This window comes from Scylla paramamosain, chromosome 12 (assembly GCF_035594125.1).
Source record: "Scylla paramamosain isolate STU-SP2022 chromosome 12, ASM3559412v1, whole genome shotgun sequence".
NCBI lineage: Eukaryota > Metazoa > Arthropoda > Malacostraca > Decapoda > Portunidae > Scylla > Scylla paramamosain.
In genome coordinates this window covers 6,147,650-6,161,738 of record NC_087162.1, presented here as the reverse complement: position 1 = coordinate 6,161,738, position 14,089 = coordinate 6,147,650, and the positions used below count along the sequence as shown (strand labels likewise).

At 47.1% G+C, this 14,089-nt stretch overlaps 1 protein-coding gene and 1 long non-coding RNA gene across 48 annotated transcripts in view; one reads left to right on the top strand and one right to left on the bottom strand.

Annotated features, from left to right (window-relative positions):
* LOC135105617 (PDZ and LIM domain protein Zasp-like) overlaps nucleotides 1–14,089 on the bottom strand; it is a 104,354-nt gene that overhangs the window by 6,326 nt on the left and 83,939 nt on the right. For 19 of the 46 annotated variants that reach the window (XM_064013915.1, XM_064013916.1, XM_064013914.1 and 16 more), the window contains 7 exons: nucleotides 13,469–13,567; nucleotides 11,934–12,032; nucleotides 9,888–10,007; nucleotides 8,695–8,883; nucleotides 7,027–7,500; nucleotides 6,538–6,712; nucleotides 710–1,526 (listed from right to left, as the gene is read on the bottom strand). In XM_064013915.1, the coding sequence (XP_063869985.1) occupies nucleotides 710–1,526; nucleotides 6,538–6,712; nucleotides 7,027–7,500; nucleotides 8,695–8,883; nucleotides 9,888–10,007; nucleotides 11,934–12,032; nucleotides 13,469–13,567 (1,973 nt within the window). Of the gene's footprint in view, nucleotides 1–542; nucleotides 610–709; nucleotides 1,527–6,537; nucleotides 6,713–7,026; nucleotides 7,501–8,694; nucleotides 8,884–9,887; nucleotides 10,008–11,933; nucleotides 12,033–13,468; nucleotides 13,568–14,089 lie in introns of all 46 variants that reach the window. The other 27 variants (XM_064013926.1, XM_064013928.1, XM_064013950.1 and 24 more) reach the window with 19 other exon arrangements.
* LOC135105622 (uncharacterized) overlaps nucleotides 1–14,089 on the top strand; it is a 93,735-nt gene that overhangs the window by 2,290 nt on the left and 77,356 nt on the right. The gene's annotated exons all lie outside the window — the stretch shown is intronic.

Below are 14,089 nucleotides of genomic sequence, written 5' to 3'. Positions count from 1 at the left end.
CCATTTCTTTTGTATACATTATCACCAATTATTGACTTATAAGATCTTCCCATGACATTACTTTTTGCAGAGTACCTGAGTAAGGAAGACACAGATAACTGAAGAAAGGACTAGTTGGTTGTGTCCATATCAGATAACTATAATCGATCATGTACATATTTCTAGCTCATTACATATACAAAGGTCTTGTTTTTATGAAATTCTGAGAGTACAAACCGAATTTATTACTGCACGTCCATAAGAAGTAAAATAGTTTATGTATGTTCAACGATACACCTTAGAATAGAATACACATAACATGCCTGTGTTTGAGGGTAGTGTCCTGAGAGAGAGTATTCCAGTAGCTAACACCTGGATCATGCTAACATCAGTCTCCAGATGCTGCACTAGTCTTCAAATCTTGACACTCACGTTAGATCTTATATGTAATATGATGCAAGTGTTATTTTGTTGGTTAAGACTAAGATCTACAAGAAAACCATAGTAATTAACTGGTGGTAGAATAGGAATGAGGGATAGGTGGAGGGTAGTGTTAGTGTTACCTGATGGGGCTGTTGCAGGTCTGGCAGGAGGGGTAGTCTTTGGTGGTAGCGGCGGCCATCACTGTGCCTGACCAGGGAAAGGAGGGGACAACAAACGTCACAACAGATAGACACACACGAACATGCTCAAAACAGGAAGGGCGTCACGTGGGCCCAGCCTCACCAACCTGATCTGGCGGCCACAGTCAGCACACATGGGTATCCTGGTGCTGTTCGAGGGGTTCATCACTCCGCGGCCACGGCGAGGGGCGGGTTTCTGCCCGCTGGTTTGGGCCACGCCCTTCATGGCACCACCACCCAGATTGGGCAGAGGCGTAGGCTTAGGCAATACTGGAGCAGGGCCTGTGGGAGCAGGGGGCTTGGGGGCTGCAGGTTTTGGCACTGGTGCAAATGCTGCGGCTGGAGGCTTGGGAGCTGGAGCCAGGTTAGAGTTAACAATAGGAACGGAAGCTGGGGGAGGAATAGGAGCAGGAGCAAGCACCGAGGGAGCTCCCGGGGCAGGACCACTCTTTTGGAAAGTTGCCTTGGGAGCTGCCACGGGCTTGAATCCGGGGATAGCATTAGAGCCAGCGGGTTTAGCAGTGGGCGTGCTTCCGTTAACCATTGGCTGAGGTACCTTGCTCGCTTCAGGAATTTTGCATGCAGGAGCAGGAGCAGGGGCAGGGGCAGGGGCAGGTGCGGGAACAGGTGCAGGTGCAGGGGCTGGGGCAGGGGCGGGTGCAGAAGCATAAGCAGCGAGGGGGTGGGCTTTGGGATCAGCGGAAGGCTGGGCGGCGGCAGAGGGGGAAGCCTGTATGACTATGCTATCGTAATCTTTGGGAGGTGGAGGAGTGGGGAGGAGGGGAGGTCTCTTAGGAAGAGGACCAGCCATTTTCTTGGGTTTGGGAACATTAACTGGTGCACCCGCAGGCGCCCAAGACGGGGTTCGGGGCCCCTCCTCCCCCGTCTCCACCTTTTTGGGCGGCGGCCACAAGAACGGTCCACCTGAGCCCCGTGAAGTGTAATGAGGGACCAGTGACACACACACACACACACACACACACACACACACACACACACACACACACACACACACACACACACACACACACAAATGCACGCACACACGCACATCCGTACAAATGCACGCACGCACGCACATCCATACAGGAAGTGTAGCAGTAGTGATGTCAATGAATTAATAATGTGCCCAAGAAGAGAGAGAGAGAGAGAGAGAGAAAGAGAGAGAGGGGGGGGTGGTGAGATGGGCAACAAGTGCAGTAGTAGCAAGTGAAGTTCGTATTACACATAGATTTAAATATTATGATGTGTGGCCAGTGGCAGTGTTGAAGGAATATATTTGATTTGTTGATGTGAATAGTTGTGATACGACATACGTACATACATACATTAATGGCAGAATCAATTACATATCATATAAATCGAGATGAGAAAAATGAAAGATGTGTCAGGAGTGAGGTGGCGATGAGGGAAAACAACAACAACAACAACAACAACAACAACAACAACACCAACAACAATGGCGTCCCCAGTGAATCAGCGTGTGTTTGTTATGTGTGATGTTGGATGAAGCGAGAGTCAAAGGGATGCGAAGCCGAGGAAGGAGGAGGAGGAGGAGGAGGAGGAGGAGGAGGAGGAGGACGAGGACGACGAGGAGGTAGAGGAGGAGGAAAGGGACAAGGAGGAGGAGGAATTATGGAAGAAAAGGAGAGGGGAAGGACCGTACCAGACAGAAAAAAAAAGAAAAAAAAAGAGGGACGGGGGAAAAGAAGAAATTCCCAATTAATAACCATCCCAAGAGGGGCGGGATAGTCATGCTTTACAGGGGGACTTTACAAGTGACTTTATGACTTCTTACGTCTAGGTAGTCCACGTCAAAACCAAGCAGCATGTGGCCACATCCTATCTCCTCCCTCCCCCTCCCTCCCTCCCTCCCTCCCCCACAAAGCCGTGACAACTCACATGCACTTACTTTTAACAAATGGACCACCAGATTCTCTTGTTATTCAATTTCAAGCCGAGACAAAAAAGTATTAATTATTTAATTGGAAAAAAAGCAAAAAAGTGCTTTATTTAACCAAAAAAAGAGGAATTCCTCCGTCCAAAAAAAAGACGTCTGGTAGACTCCCTCTATGAGGCCCATGCAACAGCCAAAAGGAAGAAAAAACGAGTTATGAGGCTCCAGACACTGACAGACAGACAGACAGACAGACGCGATACTGGAGTGGTTAGCCAAGCAGTGGGGTTAGTGCGTTAGTGTACGAGCAGGGAGCACTGTTGCGTGTGTCACGTGCAGTCTGGATGAGGGTGGGACGGGTGGAGGCACACCCGAGGACGTGGGTTAGTCAGCTCCAGCGGCAGCTCCAGCACCTGAAGCAGCGGCACAGGACCGCCAGTGCTTGCTTGTGGCAGTGGCGGCGTGCTGGCCTTCATGCCGCCACTATGACAGGGTGGTGGTGGTGGCGGTGGTGGTGATAGGCGCTCATCTCAACACCACGGCACCACACGCCACCACTCACGTACTCACGCACACATACACACACATGCACACAGGGATCATCGAGAGGTATTAAGATATACACCTTACAACGTTCAGACCTCGTGAGCCCTGGATCGGTGACCCATTACCTAGTGCTCGTAAGAATACACGGGCAGTAAGGAATGGGTCACACTTCTGCAGGGGAGCGCAAACCCTTGAGCCCGGAATAGGAGGCCACAAACAAGCACACGCGGCACACTGCTGCCAGAAACACACCAGTCACAAGTCAGAGGTACCATCCTGCACAAGCTCCGTCATTCACCGAGACAGGTAAATCCATCTACTCTCTTAGTGATCGCTTCAAGTGGTTCTGAACATCATTGCTTTATCTCATTTTCTTCTCCGGCTTTACAGGAGGTTTGTTCTTATCTCTAAAGAGAACGTGCACATCCAGAGGTCAAAATAGCGTCTAAATAAAATAGCCTAAATAAAAAAAAACAGCCTTGCATACATATAGCATTCCCCAGAACCATGCACGTAAAAAAGCATAGTTGTCGCATGTCCTCGTCCTTGTCTTATCGTGGGCTGTCAAGTGTTCTCGTGCCTTTAGCCTACACAGATGCCTAGCGTGATGCCACATAGTACATCCCCCTCTTGGCACGGAGAAGGAGACGCAGGCCACAAGACTGCCAGCACGTCTAAACAAGACGCAAAAAAAGGGGTGAACCATCATCTCAGAATCTGTACAAAAATTTCACCTTGACATTCAAGTACCACGGGGAAAGGATCGAAACTCACAGAGAGCAGTTGGATTTTACTTGTGTCGGGGTCAGTACACTGAGACACTAAATCAGTAGGTCTATGTCGAATCCCCCTATTGGGCACGTATTTAACTAAGCACGAGGCGTATACGAGACAGACATATTTACTACAGTGCGCTGAGATCACGCCTATAATGTAGGAGTGAGGCTCTCGCTCGACGGAACATGTACACTATATAGCCAGGCACGCGGATGCACACTTATGACTATTACGCAGAACACGAATACGGATCAAGACACGTACAGTCGATGCCACAGCCGTCAGGAGACACTCAACGAATACATGCAAAGTGAAGCTAAACGTAAAAAAAGGGCCACCAGTTTGATTAATTAATGTCTAATGAAAACTTACAGATTAAAACAAAGAAAAGGAGCATTCATTCTTTTATAATCAATGTCAAATGATGAACTTACAGAATAAACGAAGGCCACCAAATACACTTAATTATTATCTAACGAAGAAATGTCAACAGTCTTTTATAGTAAATGTCTAATGAGAAACTTGCATAACCTACACTCCATTAATACTTAAAAAAAAAAAACTATAGAGAGAGAGAGCATGGGCAAAGTTTAAGGTGTGCCTAATTAACGTGACTGACATACTGTGCTGTAATGTGGAACGTATTGCCTTTTCTTCCCGAGGATCATGATTGATAGTAACCATGTATTGACAGGCAGGTAGAGGTGACTGTCTTTCTCTGCCATCCCTCTGTCACCTTAGAAAAAACCTGCGTCCACATTATTTATTTATTTTTATTTCATCTCTCCTCTCAAGACATTGACACTTATGAAGGAGACTCGACAGGTCACCTTCAAAATTAATGCTATAGATACCACTTCCAGAGCTCTCTCTCTCTCTCTCTCTCTCTCTCTCTCTCTCTCTCTCTCTCTCTCTCTCTCTCTCTCTCTCTCTCTCTCTCTCTCTCTCTCTCATTTATTAAATTGTCTAATTTGTTCATTGATTTAGCTTTGTCCCATTAAAAATATATTACAAGTATTCATCCCTTGCGCTCATCCGTGTGATGTGTGTGTGTGTGTGTGTGTGTGTGTGGAGAGATAGAGAGACGGAGGCGACGTATTATGAAGCCCCTTTCTGCCCACACACACACACACACCTCAGCCATCAAAATAACCAAAATAACCACTAGAAAAGGGTGCGTGATTTCCGACGGGCGGGGAGGGAGAGCGCAAGGGTGTGAGGGTGGGCGTGACGGATGGCTATTCCTGGCAGGACAGCGCTGGCGGCGGGCCATGGCGAGACGGGGAGGAGGAGGAGGAGGAGAAGGAGGCCGTCTTCTCCCCACCACACCCTGCATGCCACACCCTCCCACTACGCACTCTTAATTTTTTTGTTTTGTTTTTACCCAAGCGGTACTCGCACAAGAGACTAATGGAGGTAAGCCAAGGGATGTGTCATTAGAGAGAGAGAGAGAGAGAGAGAGAGAGAGTCGGCGTACTTGGCGGCCGTGCAAACATCTCGGCTAAGGTGAAAAAAGTCCCTACTTGATGTCAAAGGTTCGATGCTCCATTTGACGAGGTCGAGTTCTCGGTACGATAGGTAAATATAGGCCACTCTTGTCTGTCTCTTCGAGATCCTCACCGGTAATGGTTTTCAACACCCATGCAGATGATTTATAAAAAATATTCTACGCTACATATATAAATGCTGAATTAGATTATTACTTAGACTGTAAAGTTAACCTAATAATTTTGTCATGAAAACGACATGTTGAGCGAAGTAGAGTAAGAGGATGAGGACCCTCAAGAAATATATACTGATCCTTGCGCACGTTAAGTTAAAAACATTACTTTGTCCTCTGTTTGCCTCTCCATTATACGCATGTATGGGAGTACTAAATATTACTTCTTAGACCTGAAAGTCACGTAGTAGCACCTGATTTCAAGTATAACGGCATTGTGAGCACATTAAAGGAAAGGGACGCGTATCCCTATGAACATAGGCGGAATGTGCCAACTTTTTAGAGTATACCGCTTGTTTAGTGGGTCACGAGGTAATGTTAGGAGGGATCGGGTTCACACGCGGCGCCGTCATTGTCTTGATAGTATCAGTCCTGAGTAAATACCTGGCCTGCGTCACACGAAGCCTCCGCGTCCACACCATGCATCGTGGCCACTACACCACCACTAACTTAACGTATTCCTCTCACTAACATAATAGTGCCCACTAATACTGATTATAGTAATCACAACAATAATAATAGCAATAATAATAATAATAATAATAATAATAATAATAATAATAATAATAATAATATAATAATAATAATGATAATAATAATAACAATAATAAATAATATTAATAATAACAATAAAATATTAATAATAGTAATCATAATCATAAAATAATAATAATAATAATAATAATAATAATAATAATAATAATAATAATAATAATAATAATAATAACTGTAGCAGTAGCGATAATACCAGTAGTATTTATAATGATAAAAGTTATGATACTACCTCTAATAATAGCAATAATAATATGATAAATAGGTAAATAGGGAAATATAAATAAAATGAAAATATTTCCATTGGATAACTTATGGGGAAAACATAAGGAGCCGAGGTGAGGGAGCTACCTGGGAAGGCCAAGACTGAGTGGCAGGGTGTGAAGCACCGACATAAACATGTCCTCTCACCTCAGCTCCTCACGAACACACTGGTACAGTACCTTTCTTGGGAATGTGCGACCTCACATCCACGCCTCCAGCAGGAGCACCGAATGGTGCCGGCTGGGGCGCAGGGGCCGCCGGAGCCTTGACTGGGGAGAAGGTGGGTGGAGGGGCCGCCATGGGCGCTGCGGGGACCTGGATAGGGGCAGGGGCAGGAGCAGGGATCGGCGCCGGCTGCAACGTTGAGAGAAGACATTAGTCTAAAGCACTGCAAGGCCTGTTTGCCGGGGCGGCGACCCCGCGCCGGACATGGGCGGCGGGGGAGGTCGCCCCTCCTCTATATCACTGGAACGTGATTCTCGTGCCGCCACACACTAACAAGCACCGTGGCCTTCGTTCCACGGACAGGCAACAAACTAATCAGATATCTAGTAACAAGAAAGAGGGAGGGTTACTCTGTGGGCGGCGAGTGACTGGACGCTGGGCTATGGTGGACTGAGCATTTGGCTCACCCACTATCATGCGCGGGGTAGCATGCGCCACTGTACCTCCTTTTGTGGGGCGGGGGTGAGTTGCGGAGCCGTCACCTCAGGTGCCCCTACTGATACCTCTGTTACCGGGATTGATGCCTCCTCGGGTGCTACTGACGGTTCTGGTTCACTCACTGGTGCCACGGGTTCTGGAGCCGCCTTAGGCTCAAGCACGACAGGCTCAGAGGGTGGTGGAGCTTCCGGTTCCGGAGCAACAACAGTTTCAGAAGCCAAAAGAGGCGCTGCCTCGGCTACTTCAGTTATCTCAGGTTCTGGTTCCACTTGCGGCTCTGGCGCCACTTCAGGTTCTTGTACAGCCTCAGGGGCTGCTGGTTCAAGCTCAGGAGAAGCTGTTCCGTTAACCAGTGGTTCAGGTTGTGGCTCTGGTATAGCCTCTGTGGTCTGAGGTTCAGATACTAGATCAGTAGGAGGGGCTTCAGCTTCAGACGGCAGCGCTGGCTCTTCAGAAGGGAGTGGTTCCGGAACCGGGGCCTGCAAGGAGCAGCGGGGAGGTGCTTGGGGGACGGAACCCGACACAAAACTCTAACAACAATAACAACTACACGTGCACGAGGGAGGGCTGATACATACCTTACAGGGACCCCCCACACACACACACTCGCCAACACGTGATGCAACACCTGCCTGGTGTATTTAGGGATGCAGCCAAGACGCATTCATACAAGTATGACCACATCCACAAACCCCACCTGCTGTTGTGTGAAGCAGAGAGGCACAGTGTGTTTGTGGCGCCTTATTGGAAGGCGGTGACGGACCTGCTCCGTGAAACTGATAAGTTGAAAGTATACTAAATATGGCACACGGATCGTAGCCGTAGCTAGCCTCTCTCTCTCTCTCTCTCTCTCTCTCTCTCTCTCTCTCTCTCTCTCTCTCTCTCTCTCTCTCTCTCTCTCTCTCTCCCGTAGCCGTAGCTAGCCTTCTCTCTCTCTCTCTCTCTCTCTCTCTTTCTCTTTCTCCTTTTCCTTTCCTACAGATTTTTTTCTCTGCTTTTCTCTCTCTCTCTCTCTCTCTCTCTCTCTCTCTCTCTCTCTCTCTCCTTTTCCTTTCCTACAGATTTTCTCTCTCTCTCTCTCTCTCTCTCTCTCTCTCTCTCTCTCTCTCTCCCCTTTTCCTTTCCTACAGATTTTTTCTCTCTGCTTTTCTTCTCTCTCTCTCTCTCTCTCTCTCTCTCTCTCTCTCTCTCTCTCTCTCTCTCTCTCTCTCTCTCTCTGTGGGACCTCGGGGCCGCTAGGTATACACAAGAGGGGTCCTGACCCCATCACATGCACATCAAGCTTTGCCAGACTTCAGTGAGTGGTGTGCAAGGCATGCTGGTGCTCTAATGATCCTCTACCTTAAGGCGTATTGTGTTTACTGCATGCCTGCCAGCTGAGGGATTGTTGTCTCTGAGGTGGATTTATGTACAAACTGCCTGCCAGCTGAGACATAGTGGCTTGTAGAGAAATATGGGCCGTGGCCCAGCGTGCACAGCGGTAGGGAGGTACGCCCCCCGGGGGCCACACCCGCCGCAGCCTTACTTTTGTCTCATTCCGCATCGCTGCTGGGACTAACCCCTGCCACTCTGACGCGAGTCACGGGATAGCGGGGCTGTCCAGCAGCGCGGCGGTGATCGGAGGGGCGCACGGGCTGTGACTGACCAGGGGGTGTACTCACAACCAACTATACCTCGGGCGCAGGCTCCGGTTCGGGCTCTGGCTCTGGCTGAAATATGGGTTCTTGCAGGACCTCGATGGGTGCTGGAGCAATCTCCACCTCTGGCTCAGGAGCCGGGGCCGGGGCCTCGGCCTCGGCCTCGGCTGGAACAGCCGGGGGCGGAGTCATGACTGGCGGGGGTGTGGGCGGGGCCACGACAGGCTGCAAGTGTCAGAGGCGACCCAGTAAGTAGCCTCGCTGAGCCGCCTCCAATGAGGGACTGGACTCCTCGAGGCGCCGTCACTCTGTCCATCACGGAGCACCTGCCGCTGGCCGGGGCGGGGGGGACAGCACTGGCTGTGTCCGCCTCGCTCCCGAACCCTAGACACGTGCCCCGAATCGCCGGAGCGGAGCGGTGCCCGGGGCAGTGCAGAACCCTCATTGGCGAGCATAACATAAGTTTGAGAGCAAAAATGAAGCAAATAATATATAATGTTAAAAAGTTAGAAGTAACGTGTAAAAGAAGGATTAGAGACAGAAAACATTAACTTAAAAAGAAAAAGCGTTAAATAAACATAAAAGGGAAGCAGAGACTAAGCAGAGGAACATGACCATCCTCCTCATCGGGTTACGTGGCCATTCACAGCCCGGATTGTGTTAACGTGTCACGTATCTAGGCAGTTTCTGTCACTAAGAGGCGAAGTACATTAGAATCACGCGGTGATCTAAGATCTATGAGTAATGCATCAGAAACTACGTAGATAACCTCATTCTGGATGCCGGCCTTGTCCAGTGCCAGAAGAGATTTTAAGCCAAGCTAAACATGCTTGTGCTCCCTCCCTTTTCTTCACGAGACTGTCCCCTCCCCGACGCGCAGGCAGGCAGAATCCATGTTCTAGTGAATCTCCACATGCATCCCTGTGTCAGCTGGGTGCCATCACCCCGTGCTGCACGCGCTGCTGCATGCAGGACTTGACCACGAGCAAGCGACGGAAGTCCACCTAAAACCCACGTCGCTCAGACATGCATGTTGACACCACAGTCATGCCCGCCACAGGCACAGTCCTTCGGGCCGGCACGAAGATAGGGAAGATGCATGATAACATAAATGGGAAGCAGCAAGGGAAAGGAAGGACATGAGTGGAAAGCGAGTGAGATGTAGCTAGATGACTGACTCCCCAGGCAGCGGCATACAAACAGGCCAGGCAGGCAACGTGACGCAGTACCTCTGGCTCGGCAGGCACGGGTTCAGGTTCGGGGGCCTCCACCTCTACGGGCTGAGGCGGTAGGACGGGCTCGGGCGCAGGAGGTGGTGGGAGTTCTGGGGCAGCCACCACGGGCTCCGGCTGTAAGAGACACGTGAGTGCGGCTGATATCGGAAGGTGTGCGGTGACCTGCTAGTCCTGAGCTTTCTTGGTTGACCTCTACCCCACCCTCGCCCCTGCCTTACACGGGCCGAGCCGAGGTGGGCGGGGCGGGGCCAGGGCAGGTCCGCTCAACTACAGGAGGTTGTCACATAAAACATACTTACATGGCGCTTGTCTTATACGATGCCCATGGATATCAGTGGACACCATGGTAAAGGGATATATTATTGTTATTATTATTATTATTATTATTATTATTATTATTATTATTATTATTATTACAAATCCACCACAGTATAATAACAAAACTTACCATTCAGAGTTAAATAAATTAACGTCATGCAAATTAAACGCCTACAGTGTGTGTGTGTTGTGTGTGTGTGTGTGTGTGTGTGTGACGAAAAACTACTCTACCTATTAACACCTGACTATTAATAAATCATCATGACAACTTGTGCCTCCCTGTACGTGCATTCCCTTACATTAGATAATACCTGCTAACAAACAGTGTCATATAGTAAGAGAAAACTACGTATATTTTACAAACATTTTTAAGAAGTCGATAATGTAATTTCTTAAAACCATATATCATATACACTTATGCTTTATGTTTGTCTACTTTACGTCCACCAGCCTTTCCGTTCACAGGATATTTCGAGTGTTATTTTACCAATTTTTTTTTTTTTTTTTTTTTTTTTTTTTGTGAAAGCTGGGCCTTGGAACATGAAACAATTCATTAGCTTTGGAACGGATCCGGATATGTATACAGATTCAGGATTCTTCCTTCAACCACCTTCCCACCTCTCACACTCCTTAGGTCTACGGAACATAGATGCCACATTTCATCAAATCAACATGGACTGCCCAATTTCCTCAAGTCTATGGTAATGCAGGCCACATTTCATGAAGATGACGGAGCACATTGTCCATATTCCATTATGGACATTGGCCGCATTCATTAACTTTATGGAAAATGTTTCCTGTATTCTACCAAGTCTACAGAGAACGCTTATCACATTTCACTTAATCTATGAGATCTTTCGAGATCTTCATACCTCGGCTGGAAGATGCAGTCATCCAGCTTGTTGTTATGTTATGTTATGTTATATTATTTATTTATTTATTTATTTATTTATTTATTTATTTATTGTATATTACTAGACTTGTCTCTGTTAATTATTGATGTTATATTATTACTATTATTACAGCTTTTGATTGCAGTTTGATTGCAGTTTGTAAGATTCACAACCTGCAGTGAATAACGTGTGTGTGTGTGTGTGTGTGTGTGTGTGTGTGTGTGTGTGTGTGTGTGTGTGTGTGTGCACGTCTGTTGATTAAAGGTTAAGTGTAAACTGTTACGTTAGCGAAAAACCAACCAATTAACCACTGAGAACGGCAGCGGCGTTAGTGTGGTGTTTAGGTTGTTTGTGTACCAAAAGGAACGGCGCATAAACACATCCACCCACCTAGACACACACACACACACACACACACACACACACACACACACACACACACACACACACACACACACACACACACACATTTCCTCATTTCCCCTTCATTCTTCACTGACTGTATCCCTCTCATTGTCCCTCTTCTTCCATACCTTGCGTTCATTCCTTTCTGCTTCTCACATGAACCCCCATCTCTCTCTCTCTCTCTCTCTCTCTCTCTCTCTCTCTCTCTCTCTCTCTCTCTCTCTCTCTCTCTCTCTCTCTCTCTCTCTCTCTCTCTCTCTCTCTCTCTCTCTCTCTCAATATAACCAAAAAAGGAAACTGAAAATAACTCAAGCGAAACACAGAATAACTACAAGGGCACTCCGGCAAAGGAAGAAAAGGCTGGTTGGAAAACTGTGAATGTTAGGGGCATGGCTGCAGGGATTGATGTGTGGGGCGTGTGTACCTTCGGTCGAGCTATCGGGGTGAACTTGGGCATGGGTGCTGGGGCTGGTGCCGGGACTGAGGGCATCATCCTCATTCCGCCCACTGGACGCTTGTAGGGCTGTCAGGGGAATGGTGAGGGGGAAAGTGTGTGTTTTAACTTGTGTATCTCCTCTACTAATGGTTGTACCTGTGGCTGGTGTGTCACTGTTATGTGGGTACAAGAGGGGAAGTTACAGCCACTGTTTGGTGGGTTAATTTTCAATCATTCATTGCTAGTGTTAGTGGTGCAAAAATGTATCTTGTCCTTTTTCAGGGAGGTAGTATGTTGTATTCCTTGAATTTTCTAAAGTTCTTTCCTGCTTCTATCTGTGTACTTTTACTAATAATAATCTGTAAAAACTCTGACTGTGTTTCATGAGAGTGCTGACTGGTATTATTCCTGCTTTGTAATAAGAACATAAGAAAATGAGGGAAGCTACAAGAAGCTACCAGGCCAACACGTTCCTGTATTAAACATCCACCTACCATCACCATCCATAATTTAGTCTAATCTTTTAAAGATCCCTAATGACTAAACTCTAACAACCTGATTACTGAGCAATATATCCAGTGCTCCTGATGCTCTTCCTTGTTTCCACCTGCTGCTTTACTACTACTACTACTACTACTATTACTACACTCACGCTCCACTGCTGGTGTTAGTGGTGCAAAATAAGCGATTCGTCCATATACCAAACAGGTGGTATTATTCTGCTTCATCAAGTCCTTTGGGTTTCTACTGTCCTTTCTAGCTTGTGGGTGGGTTAGTATTACTGCTGTTGTTTGGATCAAAGGTAATATTTTTGGTGGGGTTGTTATTATTGCTCTTCTTTGGTGTTTCAATCTTCTTTCCTGCTTCTACCTATGTTATTATTACTGCTCCTGCTTTTATTTCTACTACCACCCATAATATTATTGCTTGTTGTCAACTGCCTACTGCTGCGGTTTTATCTACTACATAAACTAGGCAGAGTTTAAGGGGAGGGAGTGAGGGAGGGAGTGACATGTATCGTTGTGTAATTGAAAAGGAAGGAACTTGAGATTAAAATTTTTTTTTTTTTGTAAATTAAAGAAATTCTTCAGTGCTCTAACACACACACACTCACTCTCTCTCTCTCTCTCTCTCTCTCTCTCTCTCTCTCTCTCTCTCTCTCTCTCTCTCTCTCTCTCTCTCTCTCTCTCTCTCAATATTCTGATCATCACATATTCATCTTATATTCTCAATTTAAACACAGGTGAACACACACAGGCGTGCACACACACACACACACACACACACACACACACACACACACACACACACAGACACACAGACACACACACACACACACCTATCCACTCCATTAACCCTCACAAAACTCCACTTTTAAGAAACGAAACAAAAGAAGCCGAAAATAACTCAGGAGAAACACCAAAGAAGTTACAAATAAAGGCACTCCGGCAAGGGTGAGGGGAGGGTAGAAAATGGGACATCTTAGGGGCATGGCTGTGGGGTTTGATGTGGGGCGTGTGTACCTTCGGCGGGGCTATCGGGGTGAACTTGGGCATGGGTGCTGGGGCTGGTGCCGGGGCCGAGGGCATCATCCTGATACCGCCTGCAGGAGGCTTGTAGGGCTGTCAGGGAATGGTGAGGGGGAGAGTGTGTATTTTGCATTGTTACTCCTCTACTAGGGGCTGTACCTGTGGCTGGCGGGATGCTACAACCACTACTTCACCTCCATTCCGCTGTGGGTGTTAGTGGTGCAAATGTTTCGGGTCTTAATGCAACAAGGATCGAAATCTAACAAAGTGATCAGGCTTGCAATGTTTACTTAGCTCATCTATAACAAATCCCGTTGGTTAGTGTTTCCAGTATCACTTATTTGATTGCTACCTATGACCTGCAAGGACTGTGAGGCTTAAGAATCAGGTGAAGGGGAATTTTAACAGGGGTGTACAGAATAACTGATTATCTCTTTCTTATCACCATTGTGGTGGATTCCTTCTATCTGCAATACACACAAAGAGATAATAGTGATAACTTTGGGGAAAGGTTTAGTGCTATTTATGTGTTTGTTGTCTACATTACTACCATTTACTTCCTGTGCACTACAGTGGTAATAATTATATAGAAGACATTAAAAAAATGTCTATTAA